The 27,485-nt window shown below is 38.9% G+C and overlaps 1 protein-coding gene across 1 annotated transcript; it reads right to left on the reverse strand.

The window, feature by feature from the left end:
- Positions 1–2,725: 2,725 nt before the first annotated feature.
- LOC149818289 (uncharacterized) lies at positions 2,726–10,045 on the reverse strand. Its single transcript, XM_089986191.1, has 2 exons — positions 9,618–10,045; positions 2,726–2,909 (listed from the first exon to the last, which is right to left on the reverse strand). Exons 1-2 carry the CDS (start codon positions 10,043–10,045, stop codon positions 2,726–2,728), a joined length of 612 nt encoding a protein of 203 aa, XP_089842317.1.
- Positions 10,046–27,485: the final 17,440 nt, after the last annotated feature.

The raw sequence follows: 27,485 nt of genomic DNA on the forward strand, positions 1-27,485 counted from the left end.
TCCCATGGATTTTCCCGCAATTTTCAAAAACGGAGGCGAGTATTTCAAAAACATTTTCCAAAATCCGGTCAAGTTTGAAGCGCGAAAGCGTTTCCTCTTTCTCTCTTCCGCAAGGAAGGGAAGACGGGGAAAAATTTCGCGACGAGAACACCCGTCTTTTGCTTTGTCGAGAGATTTACCTTCTCCTTGATAAAAGGATTGCCTTCTCCGTCTTTCACTTTGTTGGGAGACTTGCCTTCTCCTTGATAAAAGGATTGCCTTCCCCGTCTTTCGCTTTGTCGCGAGATTTGCCTTCTCCTCGATAAAAGGATTGCCTTCCCCGTCTTTCGCTTTGTCGAGAGATTTGCCTTCTCCTCGATAAGAGGATCGCCTTCTCCGTCTTTCGCTCTGTCGAAAGACTTGCCTTCTCCTTAATAAAAGGATCACCTTCCCTGTCTTTTTACATTGTCAAAAGATTTGCCTTTCTCCTTGATTAAATGATCGCCTTCCTCGTCTTTCGCTTTGTCGAGAGACTTGCCTTCTCCTTGTTAAAAGGATTGCCTTCTTCATATTTCACATCTTACATTCTCCTTACCTAAAGGATTGCCTTCTTCATATCTTACATTTTACATTCTCTTTGTTAAAAGGATTGCCTTCTTCATATTTCACATCTTACATTCTCCTTACCTAAAGGATTGCCTTCTTCATATCTTACATTTTACATTCTCCTTGTTAAAAGGATTGCCTTCTTCATGTTTCACATTTGCCTTCTCCTGTCAAAAGGATTTGCCCTCCTTCATCCTTCACTTTGTCAAAAGATTCACCTCCTGTTACCTTATTTATCATTCATTTTTGTCTCACATCTCCTTATTTTCCATCTCTCACATTCCTAGAAGAGTTACCCCATTCAGTGGAAGTAGCTCTCCTGTCCCATCACGGTTTCGAGAATTCCGTATGGTTGTTCCCACTCAGGCTAAGGGTCAAACCTGTACTCCCTGCGAGAGGTCACTAAAATTAAAGAGCTGATTTAGTCTCAACAATGAGACGCCCAAATTCATCCCCTTTTCAAGCTTTAGGGAACCCCATTTCCTTTCTCCTTTCGCAAACCCCTTTCGGATTTGTTCATCCAAACTCCGAAGGTCCCATCATGGTCTCTTCACTCGAGGATTCCATTTGGTCGTCCCCTTCAGGTTAAGGGTTAAGCCTGAACCTCGTACCTCGAGGTATCTTCCTTTTTCAGGTTTGGGTAAAACCTGAGTCTCGTTTCGATGAGGTGTTTTCCTTCAGTCCCATCATGGTTCTTCCCATCGAGGAATCCGTGTTTTGTATATTCATCCAGAATATGATCCTACTTGAGCTTCATCTCACGTGGCATTTTCCAAAATGTCCCATCAAGGTCCTCATATATTCCTTTCCCCATTCAAGTTATTTTGATATATATTCGTCCCATCCAGGTTAAGGGATAAACCTGAATCATTCGGAAAAGTTGATCTTGTCTCACTCATAAGACTTGATCAAAATTCTTACCTTTCATCATTTCGAGATCTTCATCCAAAGTCCCATCACGATTTCCTCATTTCTATTCAGTCTTATCATTTTCGAGGATTTCGTCTCCCCCAAGCCATTTAGGACAATGCTTTAAGCCTAAAAAGCCGTAAATTCTTCCACACCCAATTCAGATCTGCTGACTGGGGCATTTTTCAAAATTTGGAGTATTTTCTTTGCCACTAAGCTCGGCTTTCAACCGGCTTAGTAGCAAAGAGGGGCATCTGTGAACACCCCAAATTTTTCAAAATCTTTTAAATATTCCCTTCTTGCCCCTAAATTCATTTTTTGAGCAATTGAGCCTCTTTTAGATTTAAATTCCAATACATTTCTCAAATTTTGCTGAGATTAAATTCATTTTATATATTTTTGACTCGATTTCGGACCCGAATCCATTATCAAAATCAAATATGAGTCTCATTGTCCAAATTTTAAATTAAAATTACAGAAAATACCAAAAATAGTTTTTAAATAGCTCGGACAGTTCATCCGGTATCCGTTTGGATCCATTGCGTTATATTTCTCTATTTCGAGTTTTAAAAACATTTTCTCAAAACTTGGGTCCAAACCCATTCTGCTGAAGAATTTTCCCCGAAATGGCCTGAAATTCTCAGAAAAATACTTTTGTAAATATTTCTCAGAAAAATACAAAAAATTAGTGTTTAATCTTTGTTTTCTCGTAAAATCTTAGATTTCCATTCCAAAAATACAAAAAAACAAAAATATTGAGAAAATAACAAATATATATATATATATATATATATATATATATATATATATATATAGAAAAGAAACAAAGTTCGGACTTTTGAAAACAATCTTTTAAAAAAAAAAACAACAACAGTTTTTGCAAAAGCTTTTGAAAAAGAGTCGGCCTTTTGAAAATCTTTAAAACAGAAGGGTTTTTACGAAAAAGAAAAAAAAAAAACTCGCGTTTTCTTTAGGGTTATGAAATATTTTTCCTCTCTCACCAAAACCCTCAGCCGCAGGATGCTCTTTCCTTCTCCTCTATCGCCCTCCCGAAGCTTCTGTCCCCATCTTCGGCCCTCCATCACAAACTCACTCCCTTCCACCCATCTTCAACCAACTTCTTCCCGAACACTCCTACTTGTCTTTAAAAGAACCTTTCCATCTCCTCTCAAGGGCCCGCTTCTTCACCTCCCCACTTCTTCTTTCTTCACTATCACCTCTTCTTTATGCATCAGCCGCTCCTCACCTTCGCACCCTCCTCCTTCTCGAGTGTCCATTCTTTCCCCCTTTGTTTTGTTATTTTGTTTGAAGGAATCGAAGCCATCCAACGTCCATAAGGAAGAATCTCCTGCGCAGCTGCATCGAACCTCTCTTCTCTCGATCCCTCCCAACTAGCTGAAAGAAGTTGGCCCTCACTACAACATCCAGAGGGAATACCGCGCCTTAACCCCTCAATCCCCTCTTCCGGTACTTCTGGTTGGGTATCCTAACCGAAAGGGATTCTCATCCCGATTCATCAGTCACGATGGGTAGGTATCATCTTTGCCTCTTCTTTTCGATTTTCTGTAAGAGTTTTTGATTTGTCACAGTCTTCTTCATGATTTTGTTTACATTCTTTTCACCGTAATTCCTCAAAGGTGTGATCGACCTGCATATAGCAGGATCGATCCATCTATGGATACAATAACGGAGAAGGCCTAATCCAACATATTTCCCTTCATTTTCTTTCATTTCATATTTTCATATGACTGCCAATCTGTATTTTATTTCATTGCCAATTTTCTTTTCTTATGTTATCATGATCTCCCATTTGTATCTGATTTCTGATGTATTGCCTTTCGTGTTATTTCTTTTTATTTTGTTTTCCTTCATTTCTTTCATCTTCGCCCTCTCTCTCCTGTTGTTTCTGTTTTCTTTTGAATTCTCTTGTTCATCGTCCCAACAATGCACCCGTGGTAGCATCGAGTTGCCTATGGCAACATCGATCTATCTATATCGATTCCAATATTTGTTTTCTTCTTTCCTTTGGTTATTTATTCTTGAATATCTGATTTTCATGAAGTTTTTGAATATTTTCTTACATTTAATCTCCTGTTTTTATCTGTTACGCATAATTTCTTATTCGTATTTCCGATCTCTTATGCTCAAGGCTATCTTGATTCATGATTCACTTCCTGTTTTTGAGTCATTTAGTTTTCTATCTTCATCTTTATTTCGATTGTTATTCTGTTTTGTTTTAATCTATGCTGATTCCTGTTTTCTTTCCAATTTTTCTTTTATTTTTGTTTTGTTTCCTGTTTTGATCTATCCTGAATTTTGATTTTGTATGGATTTAGACTTCATGTTGCTTCGTGTGCTTAGATACATTGTCTCATCGACTTGATAAGCATCGTTACCCTCTGTTACACATCGATTGAATCCATCATGCACCTTACATTATTTACTGGCGTAAATTAGCATTGGCATGTCATCTGATTAGTTCATCCTTGGAAATAAGACATCAGTTGGATCATTTTTTTTTATATATAACTGCATCGGTCTATAATCTGGGTTTGCAGTATCCAGGTATGGTCTGTTCATAAATGTATTGATAATTCATGTGTCATGGCATTGCTATTGCAAATCTTTCTGATGTTCGTTTCCTAGCATACGTGATGCATCTGTATCTGCTATGTCATGGGCATTTACTTCATTCATGTTCCATTGTATATTACAGTTTCATTATATTTCCTCTCATCTCATCATATTATAACTAAGTGTTTCAATTCTCTGGATATTTTATCTTGTTTTGTATATCACATTCAGTAATCATGACCGATGCAATCAGCATTGTTCGCGTATCACTCCAAATTGGGTTTTCTGTCAGGTTGTGTATAGTTTATTATTTAAATTCTATCATTCTATGGTACACGGCTAGACCAAATCCAAGTATTCATTTAAACTTTTCATGTTGAAGCCCTTGTTATTCTGCCTGAAGATTTTGATTAGAGTATATGGTAATAGGGTAAGGGCAATTTTTATTCGATCCCTCCACTGCTCAGATGATTCGTAATCTCAAGCAATGTATGGCCTGTCTAGTGCGATCACTACAAGGGCTTCTCGAAGGGAGTCCTGTTAGAAAAGAATCTCTTGGTTTGGTTTCCTTTATGAGTTTCAGGAAATAAAAAGGTGTTGATCTAGTAGAAGGGTTTGCGGGAGTTTAAGAGAAACCCAAAAGAAGTGGAAGCCAATCAGGTTTAAAATAAATCCTCTCCAGCACAAGATTTTCAAGTTATAAAAGCCATCCAATATCTTGATTGAATAACTGATAAAGAGGTGAGCGGTTGTTTTGTAGAGCTTTAAATTTCACAACAGCTTTATATTTTACTGTCAAGATTTTCTCTCTGTTCGTAATTAGGTTTTCACCTTCCTTTTATTTGTATTATTATTATTCTTTTTAGAGGATTACAAATATACAAAATCATTTGAAATTTTAGTAAGGGTATATCTCTTTTATCGATCATGCAAATGCCCTGCCCCCCCCCCCCTTTTCAAGGTTCAGCGAGTTGGGTGGGAGATGTAGAGAATTCTCTGATGTTCTTTTGTTACAATAATGGAATTTTTTTCTAAGAGGCATGATGCCCCAGTTTGGAAGCATCCTACAAACTCCGAGTTTTTGAATGGAGTTTCAATGCATTGGAGTATTTCATCCTTCCCATGTCAAATAATATATCCCTGCTTCACAGTATCTATTGCTTCAGGATTTTATGCTAAAGCATCGATCCACTGCTTTGCATCTGGGCTCTTACATCGTATTTCAGTTTATCATTGTTGGCAATTTGCTAAAATTTCGGGGAATCAACCTCTAGTCGGTAAGCTCAAGTCAGTTCATTTGGGGTAACTTGCTATCTGATATGTGCCAAGTGCTAAAATGCATACATCAGTTATTAGGCCAGGTGGTATTCTTTTGAGATTGAGTATTTTGGTTTCCTTTGCTGAGAATGTCTGTTTACTTATCATGGTTTGATTTTTTTTTTCTTGTAGCCTATTAATTCAGAAGATCTAAAGGCCCCTAAGGTTATTCCAACCGTGAACACCTTGACATTCAACATCTGCACGTTAATGGTGCCATTCCTCCTCTTCATTTTCTGCAAAGGCTGCTGAAGTAAACAAATGAGATGAAGGAAAATAAAAAATTTCTGAATGACTGATAACATCAAAATGATCTGGCATTTAGAAGATTAAGAGGCCTCTGCGCTGACCACTAAAGGGAGGTTTCACCAGGATTTGACACTCATGTGGCGGACATGGCGTTGGTAGGTATACTGCTAAAATTCAAGTTAATTCTCTATTTGAAGCAGAATTTTTGAGGTTTTTGCAGAATTGCTCAGTTACTTATGTTCTATTGAAAACCCTTCATCCCACCTTGTATATCAGTCATAATGTATTTTTTTCTTTTTTATCCCCTGCAGCATTTACCTGCACCTAAAACCTTCTTTAGTTCATTGTTACTACAACACTTTCATGTGCATCTTATCTTTTTTTTTTTTTTATGTATAATACCTTCATGATTGGTCTTGATAACTTATAGCAGCTCACAGACAACGGCAATTCTTTGACAAATCGTGAGTTGCTTCTCATTAAGCATGTACGTTTTTTTTTAGCTTAGTACATGACATGCTTGTTTCCATTAGTATAATGTATCAAATATACATCTCCGTGTAGATTTGCTCATTAGCATAACTTATATCATCATATTACAATCTTTCAATATAACTTCTTAGTTTCTTTTCCATGATCATATTCTGCTTGGTATTAACTTTGTTTTTAGAAAATATGTGAGTTTATCCTTATTCTGAGATTAGAAAGCATGTAAATTGCAATTCCATTCAGAACTTGTAAAAAAATCAGATGTTAATGAGAATTCTTACTGCATTAGATAGAATGAATGTGCATGTAAATATCATGAATTACTTGTTCTTCATGCATTTTTTTTTCTTTATTTCTCAAAATCTCACATTGGTGAAACACGAATGGCACACGCACCACTTTCGTAAGAGGTAAATCAATCCTAAGTTGATGATCCACATCAATGGCCATAGTCAGGGTGTGGACAAAACTTAGGATTTTTATCTTTACGAAATAACACTGGATCCACACTGGATCCATTTTCAAAATTCATCATATTTCCTTAAATATTTTCTCCTTTTATTAGAATTTAACTTAAAATTGACTCAAAATATATACCAATGGCCATAGTCAGGGTATATTGAGAGTTAATTTTATTTTAAATTCTATAAAAGCACCAAATGTATTTTATTCTTCTCTTGAAATTAAATATAGATTATTATATAATACATTCAATGACCATAGTCAAGGATGTATTATATCTTCAATCTTGTTTTAATTCATTTAAAGAATGGAATAACTTTTCAAAATCCAATTTCAAATTCTTCAAATTCATTCATCATTTAGGATAGAATTGCATCATACTTTCAAAAAATTCATTTTTCGAAAACTCCAAGTAAATGTAAATATCTTCCTCAATCTGTCTTCAATCCTTATCAAATCTGATTCATCCTTTCATTTTTCAAAATTCTATCTCAAAGTTCAATTTAAACTTTGAGATTTCAAATTCATTTTATATTCATATTCAAATCAAATTTCAAAAATCAAATTTGACTTTGAAATTCCAAATTCATTCAAAACTCCAATCCAATCTCCAAGTTCGATTTAACTTTGGGATTCTTGATTCATCTTCTAAATTTCAAATTCAAGGTCTAATTTGACTTTGAAATTCATTTACATATTCAAAGATTCAATTTCTAAAATTTATTTTCCAAGTTCAAATTAAACTTGGAAGTTCTTGATTCACCTTCTGAATTTAACTCCAAATTCATTTTAGGATCCAGGATTTAACACTCATATTGGATCTCAGACTTCAGATCCAATTCCTCTTTAGGGTCCAAAGTCCAACTCCACTTTGGATCTTAGACTTCAGATCCAATTCCCCTTTAGGATCCAGAGTCCAATTTCACCTTTGGATCTCAGGCTTCAGGTCCAAATCCATCCTAGGGTCCAGAACCCAATTCTACTTCGGATCTTAGACTTCAATTCCATCTTAGGATCCAGAGTCCGATTCTACATTGGATCTCAGACTCTAGATCCAAAACCCTCTTTAGGATCCAGAACCCAATTCTACATTTGGATTTCAGACTTTAGATCCAAATCCATCTTAGGATCTGGAACCCAATTTTATATCGGATCTCAGATCTCAGATTTTAAATCCATCTTTAGATCAAATTCCATTCTCAATTCTAGATTTCGAATCCAATTCCATTTTCAGATCTCGTCTGAATCCATTTCTACTTTTTATATCATTTGGATCTCTCAAGCCTGTCCTGATTTCAAATCTTAAGATTACATTTTCAAAATTTCATCATCTTCTCCTAAATCCATGATTAAATTCAAAGTCCATTTCTGACTTTGAAATTTCATTTCCTTTCATTTCAAAGCTTCAAATCTTTCTCTTCAAAATCAAGGTTAACTCTGAAAACTTAGAACTTCTCTGATATATCTCAAGTTCTAAAGTTAGATTCAATCATCTCTTCACTTCTTTACCAAGTTCATCTCAGAATACTTGGAAATTTCTAAATCCATTTTCAAAAGAGCATACATCCTTGTATTGCACAAGCATGATTCTTCGTGCATTTAGATTTTTAGAATAAATTCTTAGATTATATTTAGGCAAAGCAAAAGGCATAGATTCGATCCTTGGTTCAATTACCCTTGGTAAAGGCGCCAGGAACGGTCGAACCTCGTACCGATGAGCGAATCCCGTCTCTCCAATTTTCCCGCAATATATTTCAAAACGGAGGCGAGTTATTTGCTAAATATTTTCAAATCAAGGTCAAGTGAAAACCCGCAAAAGAGTTCCTCCTCTCTCTCTCTTTCTTTTCTTTCTTTTAATCTTCTCCCTTCAAAAAGGAGGAAAATAAAGGTTAGAAAAGGAAAAGAGAAGGAAGAGAGAGAAACGACGAAAGAGGAAAATTTTTGCGATGATCACATGCTTCCAACGCACCTTTACAAGAGATATCGTCTTTGATCTAAGCACTTGATCTCGACGATCAACAATCTCGACTGGTCTTTCCTCGAAAGACAAATCCTTCTAAATGTCTACATCATCATAATGGATGATGTGTGATGGGTCGTGAACGTATTTTCGAAGCATGGATACATGAAAAACATTATGGATCTGAGCGTACTGAGGAGGTAAAGCCACACGATAAGCTGCTTCACCAATCCGTTCCAGGATCTCTAATGGTCTGACAAATCTAGGGCTTAGCTTTCCCTTTTTCCCAAAACGAAAAACGCTCTTCGTGAGAAATACCTTAACAAAAACCATATCTCCTATCGAAAAGGTGAGCTCTCGACGACGACGATCTGCGTAACTTTTATGCCGACTCTGTGCAGTACGGAGTCGCTCTCGTATCATCTGCACCTGCTGAGTGTAGTGTTGTAGCACTATATGAGATTCCATCCTTCGCTCGCCAACCTCGTCCCAATAGAGAGGGGAACGACAAGGCTTTCCATACAAGGCCTCATAAGGGGCCATCCCGATGCTAGCGTGATAACTGTTGTTGTACGCGAATTCGGCCAGACTGGTATGAGAATCACATTCTCCCTTCCAGTCCATCATGCACCCACGCAGCATGTCCTCCAAAGTCTGAATTGTGCGTTCAGACTGTCCATCTGTCTGAGGGTGAAAAGCGGTGTTGAACTTTAAATTCGTACCCAAAGCGATTTAAAGTTGTCCCCAAAACCTCGAGGTAAACCTTGGATCACGACCGGAGATGATAGATACCGGAACACCGTGCAACCTCACAATCTCACGAATGTAGAGATCCGCCAAACTGTCTAAGGACTGACTAATACGGATAAGAAGGAAATGAGCCGATTTGGTGAGTCGGTCAACGATCACCCAAATCGCATCGTTCTTTCTTCGTGTCCTTGGCAAACGGATGATAAAGTCCATAGTGATGTCTTCCCACTTCCATTGTGGGATCTCCATCTGCTGCATCACTCCGCCAGGTCGTTGATGCTCGATCTTAATCTGCTGGCAAGTCAAACACTTAGAGATGTACTCGGCCACGTCTCGCTTCATCCCGCTCCACCAATATCGGCGTTGCACGTCTTTGAACATCTTCATGCCTTCCGGGTGAATCGTATATTTCGATTTATGAGCCTCTTTGAGAATCTCGTCTCTCAAAACAGGATCATCAGGGACCCAAAGACGATTTTTGAGCCAAATGCTTCCATCATTCTTAAGTCGGAAAGGAGTATCGGTCTGCTGTGTACGAGCCTTCAGCTTCTCGTACTGCGCATCAGTCTTTTGCCCAGCAAGGATCTTGGCTAATAGTTTAGGTTGAGCTATCAAATTAGAAAGACTGATAGAATTTGATGAGACTGCAAACGGTTTCCATGAAACCAAATCCTCAATAAACTTCCAACCAACGTATAATATGTTGACGGAAATGCTAGAAGCCTTACGGCTAAGAGCATCAGCCACCATGTTCACCTTTTCTGGATGGTAGGAAAGGGTGAAATCGTAATCCTTGAGAAATTCTAGCCACCGTCGTTGCCTCATATTTAGCTCCTTTTGTGAAAACAAGTACTTGAGGCTCTTATGATCCATAAAAGCCTCAAATTGTTCCCCGTATAAGTAGTGTCGTCAAATATTTAATGCGAACACCACAACCGCTAATTCCAAGTCATGAGTCGGATAATTCTTCTCATGAATCTTAAGTTGACGCGAGGCGTAGGCGATTACCTTACAATTCTGCATTAGGACGCAACCCAAGCCTGTCCCAGAAGCGTCAGTATAGATCATGAAGCCGCCTTGTCCTGAAGGCAAGGCCAAGATAGGAGCGATAGTAAGTCGTTCCTTAAGCAACTGAAAACTGTTTTCGCACGAATTGTCCCACACGAACTTAGCCTCCTTCTTTAGCAGTTTTGTCATAGGTAGAGAGATTTTGGAAAAGTCTTGGATAAATCTTCTATAATATCCAGCTAATCCAAGGAAACTTCTGATGTCACGAACATTTCTCGGCTGCTGCCAGCTTAGTACGACCTCCACCTTGGCAGGATCTACGAATACGCCTTTCTCGGATATAACATGTCCCAAAAACATAACCTCCTTGAGCCAAAACTCGCTTTTAGAGAATTTAGCGAACAAACGCTCTTTCCGCAAGGTTTCCAAAATGATGATTAGGTGTTCACGATGCTGATCCCAGGTCTCCGAGTACGCCAGGATGTCATCGATGAACACGATGATGAAGGTGTCTAAAAAGGGTTTAAACACACGGTTCATGAGGTCCATGAAGGTTGCAAGAGCGTTGGTGAGTCCGAAAGGCATGACAGTAAACTCGAGATGCCCATACCTGGTTCAAAAAGCCATCTTGGAGATATCATCTCCCTTAATTCTGAGTTGATGGTAACCTGACCTAAGGTCGATCTTTGAGAAAATCTTGGCATTCCGCAGTTGATCGAACAGATCTTCGATACACGGTAACGGATACTTATTCTTTATCGTGGCCTGGTTGAGCATTCGATAGTCGATGCACAACCGCAATGATCCGTCTTTCTTTTTAACGAATAAAACAGGAGCTCCCCAAGGTGAAACACTAGGGTGAATGAATCCTAAATCCATCAACTCCTGTAACTGCTTCTTGAGTTCCTCGAGCTTGGCTGGCGCCATACGGTATCGAGCTTTAGAAATTGGCGCAGTACCCGGCAACAACTCGATGTTGAATTCAACCTCTCGTGGTGGGGGAAGTCCTGTCAGCTCCTCTGGGAAGACGTCCGGAAAATCCTGAACCACCTCTAGATCTCTTATAGAAACTTGCGTCGGCTCAGACTGGACGACACTGACTAAAAAGGCAGTGCATCCCCTTCTCAGGTAATTTTGCGCTTTTAGAGAAGAAATCAACTTGCTTGCATGGACCGCCTTCACGAACTTGAATTCCACCTTAGGCATCCCTGGTGGAGATAACACAATCTTGCTTTCATGGCAAAAGATTTTGGCATGGTACTTATGCAGTCAATCCATGCCTAGGATGACGTCAAATTCGGTCATATCTAAAAGGATAACGCAGGCCAGCAAATGTCGATCCACCAAGACTACGTCCAAAGCTGACACGTAGGTCGAATAAATAGTGTTTTTCCCAATCGGGTTATAGACGTTAAGAGCATTATCTAACGAACTTACAGGTACGTGCAAGAGTTCAACAAATTTTACGGAAATAAAAGAATGAGTGGCACCGCAATAAAAGAGTACGAAAGCTGCTTGGTTAGCAATCAAGATGGTACCTTGCATAAGCTCGCATTTGGTCAGCTGTTCGACCATAGCAGTGTAAACGCGTCCCGGTGCTTTCTTCTGGCCGCTGGACTGTGGTTGCTGCGCCTGGTAAGAATGTTGCTGTTGTTGCGGTTACGGCGGTGGTCGGGGCGCAGAGGTGCTCCACCATTCCGTCTGAGGTCGTCAACCGCCTTCTTGCGGCATTCGCGTGCGAAGTGGACCATCTTGCCACAGTACAGGCATCCGCCTGTAAGAAGAGGGCATGCTTGCCCGGGGTGAGGTCATCTGCACTTGGGGCAGACATCGCCTGCCTGCTGCCGGGCGGGAGGGTTGTCCTGAGGACGCTGACGTTTGGAAGGAGGATATTGCTTTCTTCCACCTTCCTTGTTTACGAAAAAGGGCGGTCGCTTGGTTTGACCGCCAGAGGGGTATTTCTTTTGATCGCTACCCGCAATGGGTAGCTTCTTGCTTTGGGTTCTCTTGGAGCGCTCCTAATCCTCGGTTAAGAGAGTGGCTGCAGCAACAGCTGCGGAGAGAGTCGATGGCATTCTGTTTAGGACCCTTGGTCGGAGTCCTTCATTTAATCCGCGGATGAATTTCCCCGCCCGCTCCCGATCATCTGCCAATAAATTGAGGCAATGATGCTCCAACTCCTGGAATCTGGAGATGTAGTCCACCAGACTTGACGTGCCTTGGCAAAGTTCCAAGAACTCCACCTTTTTCCTCTCTCTTGCATGAGGAGAAAAATAATTCTCCAAGAAAGCCTTTTTGAAGGACTCCCAAGGAATAAACGAATCTGCCGGGAACTGTATGTTCCAAGTCATGTCCTACCAATGGCGGGCGGCACCCAAAAGTCTGAAAGTACCGAAAATAGTCTTCTTATCTTCTGGGACTGTCAAAACTTGGAATACTCGCTCTACTTCCAAAATCCAGTTTTCAGCTGCATCGGGGTCGACCTTGTTTGCGAAGGTTGGAGGATCGAGCTTTAAGAACTTTTCATACGATACTGCCGCAGGGTGGCTTGGTTCTGGGGTAGGTACTTGGTTGTGCGCTTGATTTCGCATGGCGCTAGCCAATGCGCTCAAGGAATCCATGATGAATCCCCGCTGATCTGACCATTCGTCTGACGAACCCTCGTTCGACCCTCGAACCATCCTTAAAATACCCATATGATACATAAGTCAACACTTGAAGGAGAAGAATAATATAAAAAAGTTTATCGTATTTCCGAGTAATAGAGATTACAAAAGCCCAGCAGTGCTGGTACAAGAGGGCATTTACAAAAGCCAAAACAAAAACTGCCCACGGGTACAAAAACCAACGAGTTTTATATCCTTTAGGGATGATGAGAGTACTTCCTCAAGTACTCTCTAGCGATACCCGTGCGCCTTAACCCGCACAGAGGGGGAAAATGATGCAAATCCTCATTCGGGACTCCTTGCCTGTGAAGAGAAGTAGTGGGGGAGTAATATGGTGAGGCATCCGGTGCATAGGGCGGCGAAGCCGGAGTGTACACTGGAGAATCCGGTATGTATTGTGGTGAAGCTGGTGTGTATACCGGAGAATCCGATATGTATAGTGGTGAAGCCAGAGTGTTTACCAGAGTATCTGATATGTACTGCAGTGAGTCTGGGGTTGGTGTGTATATTGGTGAGTTGGGGAAGGCATATGAGTGGGTGGAGAGACGTCCTGAGCACTCTCTAGGGGTAAAATTTGTCCATCACATGATGGTGTGTCATAAGTACCCTGGACTGAGGATGTTGTGTCTTTCAGATCTTGTGCTGCAGACGCCCTTCTATCGTATGCTTCTCTAAGTTGACAATTATTTATCGAATGTCTTTCTTCACCACAGAATTCGCACCCCATGTGGGCTTGCCAGGGAGATTCTGCTTCAGAGGATTCCAAAGAAGTGTGTCGATTAACTAACACATGATTTGGTATGCGACTTCCTTCCCAAAAGTGCACTGCTGCCCATGTTGCGGCTAGCGGTGCTTGGTAGGTATCCGGAAGCGTAAAGCCCCAAGAATCCGCATAAGTGGGAGGGGGCGGCCTGCTGGTCCAATGATCTGAACCGGTAGTCGAACGCTCAAGTCTTCCTACCACAAAACTTCTGCCCCTTACAGAACGATAACACGTTCTTCTTGCGCCTCTTCTGCGTCCCAATCTCTCACCATCCGGAGGGTGCATTTTCTTTAAATAAGAAAAACCCCAAATACTCATGTAAGGTATACTCTAGTCTAATAGTATAGAAAAAAGAGAAATTAAGTTACTTACAGCGCGATGCGGATGATCGATGACCAAGAATCACAGTTTCGAACCTGGCTCTGATACCAAGTTGTAACGCCCCAAAATTTTGAACCTTATAATTTCCTTGAAATAGTTGGAAAGTTCCTTTTCTTTACAGAGTTTATTTCTAAAATCAACGGAAATGATTTCTTTTAAAAGAAAAAGGACAGGTTTGACAACCTTGGGCACGTTAGCGAGAAAACAAAGATTTACCATGGACTATCTGCAATAATACTTAGGAAACCATTTTTTCTATTTAAAGAAAGTATCAAGTTTGTGCAAAATTTGGGTTTCCTCAAGGGAAAACCGTATAAAAAACCAAAATGTCCAGGAGAAGAACTACGAGCAGAAATAAAGGGGAGAGAGACGAGAGACGAGAGATGAGAGAGAGAATCGGGGGTCGGGGGAGCTTCGTAAGCCCTCCCCTTTCCCCTCTCACCCTTTAATAGGGAGGGGGCGCACACAGGGCCCGCCCCCTGTGTCACCGAAGATCCCCCTCCCTCTGCGGGCTGCCAGCCCCTCTGAAAAGGATTTTCAAGGGACTGGCACGGGTTGGATCCGGGTCGGGTCTAGACCCGACCTAAGTCCGATCTCTTTTAATTTTTTTTTAAACTGGGTTTTACACTGAGTTCGACCCGGTCTCATCCACTAGTGAGAACCGGTTTTTATTATTTGATGTTTGGTTTACACATGTTTTACATATAAAAATCTTTTCAAAATTATAACGATTGCAAAATAGACATCAACGCTCAAGGGGATTACCTAAATATAATGCTCATAAGGAGATGAAGGTATAAGTTTAATGAGAAATGCAACATATGAGGATGTATATGATTTACACAACTGGACTTAGGTGCAATGTTGTTATTGTGAAAAGATGGCAACACACAAGTGAAGTGGCTGGATGTGAAGTGTGGTGCTATGTTGTGAGGTGCCTTGACTACCATAGGTGTAATGGAGCGGCCGATAAAATATGTATACACGATATGGTGGTTATGTTGCAGGAGATAGATGGGAGTGTTGTGTGAGAGTGAAGTGTATTAAGTGGCCAAGTGTAAGAAGGCTGCAATGTAGTGAGAGTAAAATAGGATTGTGCTGTAATGGTTCTCATAGTATGCAGCAGTGATAAGGGGTAAGAAGTGGAAGGCAACACACAAAAAATTAATAGGTTACAAATATAAGGTAGTGGTGCAAGGGAGGTGAAGTGTTAACATGCTGGAAGTAATCTGAATACAGGAAATAAGTGCAGAAGTGGAATGTGAAGATAGTGCATAGGTAAGGTGTGGTGTGAATCTACTACTGGTGTTAAATAGTGAAAAAAATAGCAATATTGTAGTGTTGACTGTGTATATAATGAAAGGTGCTTGAGGACTATGGTCCTAATGTACAGGTACACACGATTTATATGCATATAATATGCATGCCCCAAGTAATTTGAAGAAGAAATGGAACAATGGTATGTAAAACAATACAACTGCAATAACCTATAAAACCTGTCCAAGGTATATCAAAATCATATGCATGACCAGTATTGCAGGAATTGCTGCATTTTCTAATATCAGTAAAATCAAGAATGATGAGACATATATGATTGATAGACATCCACAACTAGGTTTCTCTACGCAAGCATGTAGTTTGATTATGCGTATTGTATGAAATTGTGCATCTGGTTTGAGTGTGCGGGTGCACAAAGAACAAAGTGAAGGTGGTGCTATAAAGATGAAGGTGCTAGAGGTTAAAACATAGTAGATATGCAATAAGATGTTGTAAGGCTGGAAGCAGGTTCACTAAGTGTTTTGATAGTGAGATGGTGTTGCAACTGGGAGATAGTGCAATGTGGTGTATGAAAGTAATTGGGATGGGGAGGTACCGAGTTTAAATAAATTCTTGTAATTGACACTGTAGTGATGAAAGAAAAGGGACTATGGATAAAGCCATGGTTGGTGGCTTAGTAGGCAGTTGTGTACAACAATGATGGACATTTTCTGGAACAACTGTAACTTATTGTCCTCAAGGGCAAAACTCTAACCAAGCCTGAAGACTGGAATCAACTCAGTTAATTACCTTTGGGTTTACTTATTCTAACTTTTGTGTTTTGGTACAAAATACTCTCCTGTAGCCCCTGTATTGACCAGCGACAAAGCTGGGGCTGATGAGATAAACATGATAAAGATGATATGATGTGTAAATGCTGTAATGATAAGTACTATGTGATGGGTGAGCTACGATGAGTTGAATTGGATGGGATGATGATGTGCAATATAAGGCCTAAATGCTATATATGAAATAAAGTAAATGCAGCAAAGGAGAGTATGCATCAGGAGGGTGAATGTGGGTAGCAAAGGGGTTGTTACTTGAGTATGAATGAGCATACATTCAATGGGAAGAAAATTTAAACTAACATGTTTCTCCAAGTAACTAGATAGTGAAATCCCCTGACATGGCTCAATCTGATGGAGCTGGAACAAAATGAACTACAACAAGACAACCATACTATCGTCTGAAGCTGTTGACAGCTGGTCCTTGAGCAGATAGCTGCAGTAATCTTCATCAAAATCCCCTTTATGACATTCTCTTGCCATTTCCAATGTTTCACAAGCTACTTTCGAGAGGGGTCCAATAATTGAACCCATGCCTCGTTGTTATACAGGAGGATGGCAAGACATGAATAGCAATTAGTGATAGCAAAAAGAAAACGGAAATCCACAAAAAAAGAGAGAAAAAAATTGAAATCCTCATAACCTGAGGGATTGTGGATGCCATTTGTAGCAGATGTTAAACTTTGGTTGTTTTGCTGCTGTAACAGACGTTAAAGGTTGGAGGTTGATTTCTGTAATCGATGCCACCATGTGCCATGAAGGCTCAATCTACCGATGATAACCTTGAGGCCTCAAAGTTAGAAACTAAGAACAACAACTATACAGAGGCATTGGGTCAAACTTCATCAGCCCTTTTTGATAAGCAGTTGAAACAAGGGTTGTGGTTATTATCAAGAGCATATTGTTGAATTATACAAGATAAGACATCAGATGCTTAGGCTAGTGGAGGTTCTTCAACAGATCAAATAAGACTCTCATGGCCTGGTAGAACATCCTTGGTAGTGACAGGTAAGGATTTCACCGTTTTGCCCCATCTGGAATGCACCATATACCCAAATCGAGTGCTGAGATGAATTCTATATGAACCTGGTGAACTTTGATCCATTGGTGATCCGACCAAACTTGGATACAGGGATGATCGTATCACACGACAATATATTATAAGAGGGAGATGATAACCAAACAAGGCACAAGGGATGCCAGATGCAGATGCAAAAGGATGCTAAGAGGTACTAAATGTAAAAGGAAACCATGATACGAAGGAGGAAAAGGAAAATGAAGGCAGAAGTAAACTTGAAATTCAAAATTCAGATGAACCGGTGGTGCCATTACAAGGCATCGTCTGTCATCAATATATGAGAAAAGATAAAAAATCCCCTGTAAAATTTGAACAGAGTTAAATTCTAGAAATTATAATGCAGATAAAGAAATATAGATAACAGAGATGAAAATAGGGGAAAACAAACTCTAAAACATGCGCTAAAAATTCTATGAAGCTCAGGGAATACTAGGGATAAATGACAAAAGAGAAGAGTTCTTACCTTGTCGATGTGAGGTGGAGGTGGAAGAGATGACTCCTCTGGGTGTCGTGGGATTTTCTCTCCTTCAAGCGATTGTAGCCTTATTGCCAAGGTGGATCTCCTTTCGTTGATGCAAAAAAGAATGATAAGGGGGATATTGCTTTGCAGAAGAGGATCTGTTCAGCTCTTGCAGAGGAAGCACTGGAGGAAAGGGGAAAGGAGAACGATCGAGGAGAAGAAGAAGATAGTGAGGAGGAAGAAGAAGGCGATAAAAGAAGATCGAAGCGTATACGCAGAAGGGTGGAAGGGTGAAAGCGGTGAGGAATCGACCCCCTTGAGGGTCAGTTTGATAAGAAAAAGCCGTTAGGCTTATCTTCAATAGAGGTCCAATATTTTTATGAAATTTTCAAAAGAGGATTTTATGTTTTAATGTTTTTCAAAATGAAAGAGGCTATTTTCTTCTGAAATCTTTTTCCATGTTTCTGAGAGGAGTTCTTAAAAACTCAAGGGATTTTTAGGGAAACGGGACCCAAACAAGGCCTTTGAAAGTTTCTGGTAAAAAATATTTGTTTTGAAGTTTAAAGATTTTCTAAAAATGAGGTTTTTGGCAAATAGTAGGGTTAATTTTGGAAATCGAGTTTCAGGATTGGATGTGGGTCCGAGAATTTTGATAAAATATTAAAATTTGGATTTTGAATTGAGATCAGACCCTGAACTGAGAAAAACCTCTGCGAAATATAAAGAATTTGAAATTTTTGATTTTTTGGAACAATAAGAGATCCGGGATCAGAATTGGATCCAGATGTCCGATTTGGACCAGAAATTGGGTCAAAAATGAAGATTGAGCCTGGATTCCAGTGAATCCGAGAAATGAATGGAAATTTGATTAAAAATTGACTCGATTTATTCAAAGAAAGGGACCTAGGGGCAAAAAGGGAATTTTTTGAATTTTTGGGGAAATTTGGGGTGTTTACAAATGCCCCTCTTTGCTGCTAAGCCGGTTGTAGGCCGAGCTTAGCGGCAAAGAAGACACGCCAAATTTTTCTAAAAAAGTTCCCCAGTCAGAAGGTCTGAACTGGGTGTGGAAGAATTTGTTTTGCAAAGCTTTATTTTTCAAGTTTTAAACCTTATCCTGAATGGTTTTGGGAAGAGAATGAAATCCTCAAGACGAAAATAATCAGATAAAAGAAAAGGAGAAAATTTGTGATGGGACTTTCGGATGAAAATCTTGACATGATGAAAAGAAAAGGTTTTGAAGAAGTCTCATGGCTGAGACAAAAATAAGGATTTTTGAAAAGACTCAGGTTTAGCCCTTAACCTGGATGGGACAAAGTTTTTTTGAAAGACCACGATGAGATATTTTTGAAAAATACCTCGTGAGACGAGGTTCAAGTATAATCTTTATTTGAATGGATATACAAAGCATGGTTCCGTTGATTTGGAAAAACCATGATGGGACTGAGAGAAATACCTCACCAGAATGAGGCAATTCTCTTTGAAAAATATAAACAACGCTAGGTTGTATCAAAATAGATATTGAGCATTTATTTCATTTTTTGATAACCAGAAAATTTTGCCAATAAGATGGAATTGCAATTGATTCACATGTTGAAAGATGTGCACGTATGTGGGAAAGACATTCCCTCTTTTACCTAGAGTATTTCCTCCAAACAAGGTTAACTCCCCGGATCCCAGAGTCAGATTCAAATTTTAAAGCTGTTGTGTTTCTTAAAGGAAGTTATCCATTTCCTTGACATGAATAGAGAAGAAATACTCTTAATTTCATAAAAGCAAGCAGTGAAAAGATATTGATGAAAGGATTTTGCATGAGAAAAGATGATTTCTGACAACTTTGGCAGTTTGATATCCTGAGGCTTTTCTCATAATGATCTTTCTGGCACACTTTTTGAGACATGGAGCTTTCTTGGATTTCGGGTAGAAGTTTATTACATCATTCTTTATTTTGGGGATGTCCTGGCTTTTCTTTTTTTTCTTCGGGGAAGGGTACGTCACAAACTCCTTCATCTTGGAGATACTCTGATCCTTCTTTTTCTCAGGAATTATATTGGTGATATTGGCTCATTGGTCAAAAGTTTTTTGACGATAGCAGCAATCAAATATCTTTTAGGGTTCGTCGGGAGGCTCAGCACAGTCGCCTTCATCTTGGCGGTGATCTGAACGTTCTCTGGAAGGATCCGTCACAAACTCCTTCATCTCGGAGATGATATGAATCTTCTTTGGCCCCGGGGGTCTAGCTCGCACATTCGCCTTTAACTTGACGACAATTGAGAGATCTCCTTTGCGGATATTTGATTGTAGCTTAAATGAATGAGGATATGTGGATTGAGTGGATTCATTTTATCATTCAGGATATTTCCACTGCCAAAAAGTCGTCTTTAAACATGCGTCATAGCTATAATCAATATTGATTCGCTTCCGGCTTTTCAACATCATTGAATATTTCTTTCGCTAATCATATCAAGGATATTTCTTACATCCTCTTTGGTTGACCAACAAAGAGAAGATTTGAATTTTACTCTTTTTCGCAAAAAAACTTCACCCTTTTGAAAAGAATACTAGAGATAATCTGAGGTGATTTTTTTTTGCAGTAAAATATTGGAATCAACATATATTCTTAGCAAATTTGGCAAAGTTTTCGAGAATCTTTTGTGAAATAATCACTCAATATAGATTTTGATAGGACCTTGGGCTGAATTTTTTTTATTTTGGCAATTTTTGATTAGTAAAACTGGATTTTACAGGACCAACTTAAAAGATGAGGTTAAGCAAAGAATTTTGGTAAAGGACCTTGGTGAAAGAATTTTGTAAAGGACCAGTGTTAAACTGGAATTTGAGAAGGATTTTGGTAAAGGAATTTTTGAAAAAAGGATTTTGGTAAAGGACCAGCATTAAACTGGAGTTTGAAGGACCAATTTCTGAATTGGAATTTTGAAGGACTGAAATTTGAAGAATCAAATTTGAGAAAATTTGGAATTTTGAAGGACCAATGTACACATTGGAATTTTGAAGGACTGAAATTTGAAGAATCAATTTTGAGAAAATTGGAATTTTGAAGGACCAATGTACACATTAGAATTTTGAAGGACTGAAATTTGAAGAATCAATTTTGAGAAATTTGGAGTTTGGAAGGACCAATGAAAACATTGGAATTTTGATGAAGGATCAATTGGAATTTTTGAAGGACCAATGAAAAACATTGGAATTTGATGAAGGACCAATTGGAATTTGAAGGATCTTTGTAAAACTGAAATTTTGAAGGACCAATGAAAACATTGGAATTTTGATGAAGGACCAATTGGAATTTGAAGGACCAGTGTAAAACTGGAATTTTGAAGGACCAATTTGAGAAATTGAAATTTGGAAGGACCAATGAAAACATTGTAATTTTGATGAAAGACCAATTGAAATTTGAAGGACCAATGTAAACATTGGAATTTTATGAAGGACCAATTGAAGAAATTGGAATTTGGAAGGACCAATGTAAACATTGGAATTTTGAAGGACCAATTGGGATTTTGAAGGACCAGTGTAAAACTGGAATTTGAAGGACCAATTTGAGAAAATTGGAATTTGGAAGGACCAATGCAAATATTGGAATTTGAAGAAGGACCAATTGGAATTTTGAAGGATTAGTGTAAAACTGGAATTTTGAAGGACCAATTTGAGAAATTGGAATTTGGAAGGACCAATGTAAACATTGGAATTTTGATGAAGGACCAATTGGGATTTTGAAGGACCAGTGTAAAACTGGAATTTGAAGGACCAATTTGAAAAATTGGATTTGATGAAGGATTTTGATGAAGGACCAGTGTTAGACTGGATTTGGAAGGACCAATGTGAGAATTGGATTTGATGAAGGACCCGTGTTAGACTGGATTTGGAAGGACCAATGTGAGAATTGGATTTGATGAAGGACCAGTGTTAGACTGGATTTGGAAGAACCAACATGAGAATTGGATTTAATGAAGGACCAGTGTTTAGACTGGATTTGGAAGGACCAACGTGAGATTTGGATTTGATGAAGGACCAATGTTAAACTGGATTTGGAAGGACCAATGTGAGAATTGGATTTAGTGAAGGACCATTATTAAAGGTTGCGCTGCTTCTATGAATGGTTTTAGGATTATCCCTTATCCTGAATGGGAATATGAGGTTTATCCCTTAACCTGAAGGGGAAAGAAGGAAATTTTGAAGAGAATAAACTTGAAGTTTAAAATTTGGAAGAGATAAGCCAGAAGGCTATTTTTTTGGAAGAAGGTCCAACCTGGCAGTTGGGTTTTTGAAAAAGAGTCCGAGTCGGAACTCAGATATATATATATATATATATATATATATATATATATTAAAAAGAAAGATGGATGGACCAACCTGAGAGTTGGGTTTTTTGGAAAAGGATGAAGAGTCTGAGTCGAAACTCGGATATTTAAAAAAGATGGATGGACCAACCCGAGGGATGTGTTTTGAAAAAGAGAAGAGTCCGAGTCAAAACTCGGATATTTTAAAAAGATGGATGGACCAACCTGAGGGTTGGGTTTTTGAAAAAGAGAAGAGCCCAAGTCGGAACTCGGATATTTAAAAAGATGGATCAACCTGAGAGTTGGGTTTTTGAAAAAGAGAGAAGAAAATCTGAGTCAGAACTTGGGTTTTTAAAAGAGAGTTTTTTATCAGAAGATTGATTTTTGAAAATTTGCCAGTGCGAGGACTGGATCTAGGATTGAGAATGACCAGTTCAAGGACTGAATTATTTGACTTGCAATGAAGAAGACCATCATAGTTAATTATATGTGGTCTGATTTTCAGGATTAACCCCTTATCCTGAACGGGGAAGAATAAAATTTGAGAAAAACTGATGAAAAGAGATAGAGATTGATGGAAGATTTGATAAAATGGAGAAAATTTGAGGAAGTTGATGAAAATTTGTCTTTGAAAGGGAATTCTCATAGGTAGTATTATTGCTCCTATGAGGGGTCTCAGGATTATCCCTTATCCTGAATGGAAAAAGAATAAAATTGGCAATTTTTGACAAAATTGATAAAAGGTTGATAAAGAATCAAAAGAATTGATAAAAAAATGATAAAGAATCAATAAAATTGATAAAGAATAAGAATTGATAAAGAATTGACAAAGATTGACAAAGATCTGGTAAAAATTGGTAAAATTTGGTGGAAAATTTGAGGATACTTGAAAGACGATGAAAGACTTCAGGATTATCCCTTATTTTGAAGGAAGAAGGACCTCGCATGACGAGGTTCAGGTTTATCGCTTAACCTGAGCGGGAAAATTTAGGTTTATCCCTTAACCTGAGTGGGAAAGAAGGAAAAAAGAATACATCATGGGATAGAGGCATCAGGTTTATCCCTTAGCCTGAAAGGGTAATTGAAATAAAAATTGATAAGAAAAAATCAATAAAATCAATAAAGAAAAACTTGACAAAAATGATAAATTTGAATAAAAATTGATAAAACTGATAAAAATTGACAAATGAAAAGAGTTGATTGAGGAAAAGAATTTGTTTGATCCTGACATTTCATTGATAAGTAACGACTGAAAACAAAACTTGGATATTTACAAGTATGTGATAAAAATAGATCACAGAAGACTGGGGCTGACTTGCCCCTACAAGATGACTGCTAAGAAAAAAGGAAAAAACAGATAAACTTCAACATCATTAGTTCTTGGAGTGGTCCGGGAAAGGCTTGGTTAGGACAACAGGCTGCTCTTCATCTTTGTCCTCTATCATAAGGTTTTTATCAATGCAATCCTGGATAATGTTCTTGAGCATGGAGCAGTGTTCGGTATCATGCCCCACTGCTCGGTGGAACTTGCAGAATTTGTCCTCCCATTTTCTCAGGGGGACCGGGGGATCAACAACTCTTGAAAGTTTGACCATGTCTTTGCTTAACATGTATTCAAGGACCTGTTCGAGGGATTGTTCTAGAGCAGTGAACTGGCGGTCGTAACCCCAACCGTCATGTTTTACCTTTTCCTTTAGCTTGGCCAGAACCGGCTTGTCGTTCTGCTTGAAGGGTTCCTCTCGTTGACCTGTTTGTTTGTTCTTGCCATCTTTGCTGCTACTGCCACCAGAGTTGGCCAAGAAAGTATAATTCATCTTCTTTTTGGAATCTTGACTGCTCTTGATGAGGGTGATGCCCTCATACATTCCATTGTCCATCCCCATCTCGAGCCATTCAACTCGTTCAATAAGTTCGATGAAGGATTTTGATGGGTAGGTAGAAATAAGGCTCTTGAGAGGTTGAGAGAAATTGTTTAAGATGACCTGAAGAGCGTGCTCCTCTGAGATGGGGGTTCTCATTTTATTGCATGTATCTCTCCACCTCCGAATAAAGTCTATGGCCTTTTCTTTGTCCTCTTGCTTCAGATTGTATAGGTGATTGAGGGTTGGCAGTGCCTCAGTGTTGAACACGAACCGTTCCACGAAAAGATTAACAACTTTATCAAAATCTCGCAGCTCAACGGGGTTGATATGTTCTACATACCATTTCGCTGCTACGCCTTCAAGACTGCATGAGAAGCATAAGAAAAGAGCACAGTTGTCTTCACTGAACCTGACACACTCTGCGAAAAACATGGCGAGATGGGCCTTCAGATTGCCGGATCCATCGAACTTAATGAATTTTTTGGGGAGGTCTTCCAAGCTGCCGTCCCCCATCTAAACCGAGGTAGAAGTCTTGCCTGGTATATACCCTCTTTCCCTTATCTCGGATTTGCAGATCCTTGACCATCTTGGTCAGTGCTTGGATCGAATCTTCTGTCGGGACCCCATCTCTAGTCTTGTTCACTGATTCAGGCTCTTCTGCCATCTTCTTGGGTTGTCGAAGATGTCTTGGGATGAACACGAACTGTTCTTCTTCAGAGTCCTCTTCTGTCGATTCTGTACCCTCAGAGGTGTTGTCCTGCTGAACTTTCTTCTTGCTGATCCTGACATGTTTCTTAACTAGCTTTCTCTTGATCTTGTTCTTAGAGGATGTTTTCTTCGAACCTGCCCCAGCTTGTTCGGACATCATTTTTGCAATCATTTTTTGGAATATCTTGTACATTGCTGGATCAACATCATCCTCATCTGAATCATGTTTCTGGGATAATCAGGGAGAGTTCACTTCCTCCACTTCACTGTCATCGTGCTGCTGAGCTGCCCTCCTTCATGCTCTCGTTTGAACCATAATGGAAAGCTTGATGTTTTCTGAAGAATAAAAGAGGGGTTCAGAACTTGGGGAATTTTTGGGAAAAGAGAGACGAAGGAGATATTTAAAAAGATTTGAGAAGAGATTTCTTGATAACAGAGATCTTAGATGAGAAAATAAAATTTTGGAGATATATTTGAATATGGATGACAAGACCTTGAGTATTTTTGAAAAACTGCAGGCAGGATCAAAAGAATTAAATAAATTAGAAGAAAAAAGGAAAATACGCCTGGACTTTTGAAAAAAAAACTTAAAAGAATATCCAGGCTTTTAAAAATTTATGAAAGAATAAAGAATGAGAAATATACAATCCTGAATTTTTGAGAAGATAAAAGAATTTTGTGAAATAAACATCCAGGGTTTTGAAAAATAAGAACTTTCAAGATAATGTCTACAAAAGAATCAAATTATACAAGCAATGATGCACATAATAACACTCCCTAGAAGCTGACTCTAAATGCAATATTTGAAATGGCTCGTAGGACCTTAATCCTAACTCTATGGTTCAGATCATCTAATTTCAATGAAAGTATGCCGATATACTCAAGCCGAAGCTTGAAGTACGTGGCATAGAAATATTTCTCCGGTTCTAAGGTAATGGCTTCCCAACATCCTTGAGCACCTACCGATATACCTCGGACTATGGCCCTTAGGTACATGGTAGGAGGGGGCTAACCCAAATAAGTGGTCTAGTAGTAAGGCTCTCTCCCGAACTATGGTTCAGTGAGACAGCCCAGCAACGTGAAGACCGGGACAATATAGGTAGGGATGTTTTTCAAAAACATGTTCAACATGCAAGAAATCAGATGTCTCTAATGCAAGTCCTAAAGAGATAGATTTAAAATGAAGAGAAGCATACACTTGCATACATTGTTTGCATTCAATCCCTAGAATCGAGGAGAGTTGTATTTCAGATCTAAGTCTAATGTGAACATGGAATAATCTCCTCAAAATGGTCCTACCAAACCATACTTAAATCCTATATGCAATGATGTTAGCTAGGACAAAATCTAGGCTCCTAAGTTTTGCATGGAAATGAAGCTGACATTTGTAGAATAAAGATTTAGATAATATCAAGGCAAAGCAAAAGGCAAAAATCCGAACGGACAGAGACGGGTCCCATCACGGTCGCCAAAACTGTGATCATCGCAAAAAAAAAAATTCTCTTGTATTTCTCTCTCTTCCTTCTCTTTTCCTTTCTAACCTCTATTTCTCCTTTTTTGAAGAGGAAAATAAAAGACATAAAAGAAGAGAGAAGAGAAAAGAAAAGAAAAGAAAAGAAAGAAGAGAGAGAAAAACTCTTTTGCGAAGGTCACACTTGACCTTAAATTTTTGAAAAAGATTTAGAAGATTACTCACCTCCATTTTAAAATATTTGCGGAAAAATTGAGAGACGGGGCTCGCTCGTCAGTACGAGGTTTGACCGTTCCTGGCGCCTTTACCAGGGGTAATTGTTATCGTCGCAAAAATTCATCTTCCCTTCCTTGCGGGAGAGAGGGAAAAACATTTCTGCGAGTCAAACTTGACCAGAGTTTTGAAAATTGTTTTGAAATACTCGCCTCCGTTTTTGAAAATAGCGGGAAAATCCATGGGATGAGGCTCGACCTGTCGGTACGAGGTTCGACCGTTCCTGCCGCCTTTAACAGAGGTAATCAAACCAAGGACCAAAATGTGCTTGGCTTAGCTAAATCATCAAAATCATGTTCTATCCTAAATGCACAGAGAATTCAGGCATGTTGTGATCATCGCAAAATTTTTCCTCTCGTAATATTCTCTCTCTTGCTTCTCTATTCCCTTTCCTACCTCTATGTCCTCCTTTTTTGAAGGGAGAAAATAGAAGACGGAAAGAGAAAAGTGAAGAGAAAAGAAAAGAAGAGAGAGGAGGAATTATTTTGCGGGTCTCACTTGACCTTAATTTTGAAAATATTCAAAAAAACTCGCCTCCATTTTTGAAACATTTGCGGGAAAACTGAGAGACGGGATCCGCTCGTCGGTACGAGGTTCGACCGTTCCTGGCGCCTTTACCAGGGGTAATCGAACCAAGGGTCGAATCTATGCCTTTTGCTTTGCCTAAATATAATCTAAGAATTTATTCTAACTCTAGATGCACAAAGAATCATGCTTGTGCCATGCAAAGATGTATGCTTTTTTAAAAAGATGTTTTTGAAAATTTCCAAGTGTTCTGAGATAAACTTGTTAAGGGAGTGAAAAAATGATTGAATCTAACTTTAGAACTTGAGATAGATCAGAGAAGTTCTAAGTCTTTGGGAGGATAAATCTTGACTTTGGAAAGAGAATAATTTAAAGCCGAGATAAAGGGGAAGGAAAGGAAATTTTTCAAAGTTTTTGAACTTGGATTTAGGAAAAGAGGTAAGATAAAAAGTGGAATTGAATTTAAGATTTGAAATTTGAAATGGATCGGAGAAATCCAAATGGTATAGAAATGAATTTAAGAAATCTAGACATGATTTGTAAAGGGATCTGGAAATGAACTGAAATTGGATTTGAAAGTCGGATTTGAGAATAG

The sequence above is a fragment of the Nuphar pumila genome, chromosome 13 (genome assembly GCF_984573655.1).
Source record: "Nuphar pumila chromosome 13, dmNupPumi1.hap1.1, whole genome shotgun sequence".
NCBI lineage: Eukaryota > Viridiplantae > Streptophyta > Magnoliopsida > Nymphaeales > Nymphaeaceae > Nuphar > Nuphar pumila.

Bases quoted from the DNA above. Each gene is read 5' to 3' on its own strand.
- LOC149818289 (XM_089986191.1), bottom strand. From the start codon at position 10,045: ATGGTGGCTGATGCTCTTAGCCGTAAGGCTTCTAGCATTTCCGTCAAC. The intron at 2,910-9,617 runs GTACATCTCTAA...TGGATGTTGTAG, and splicing joins ATGAAGCGAGACGTGGCCGA to TGAGGGCCAACTTCTTTCAG.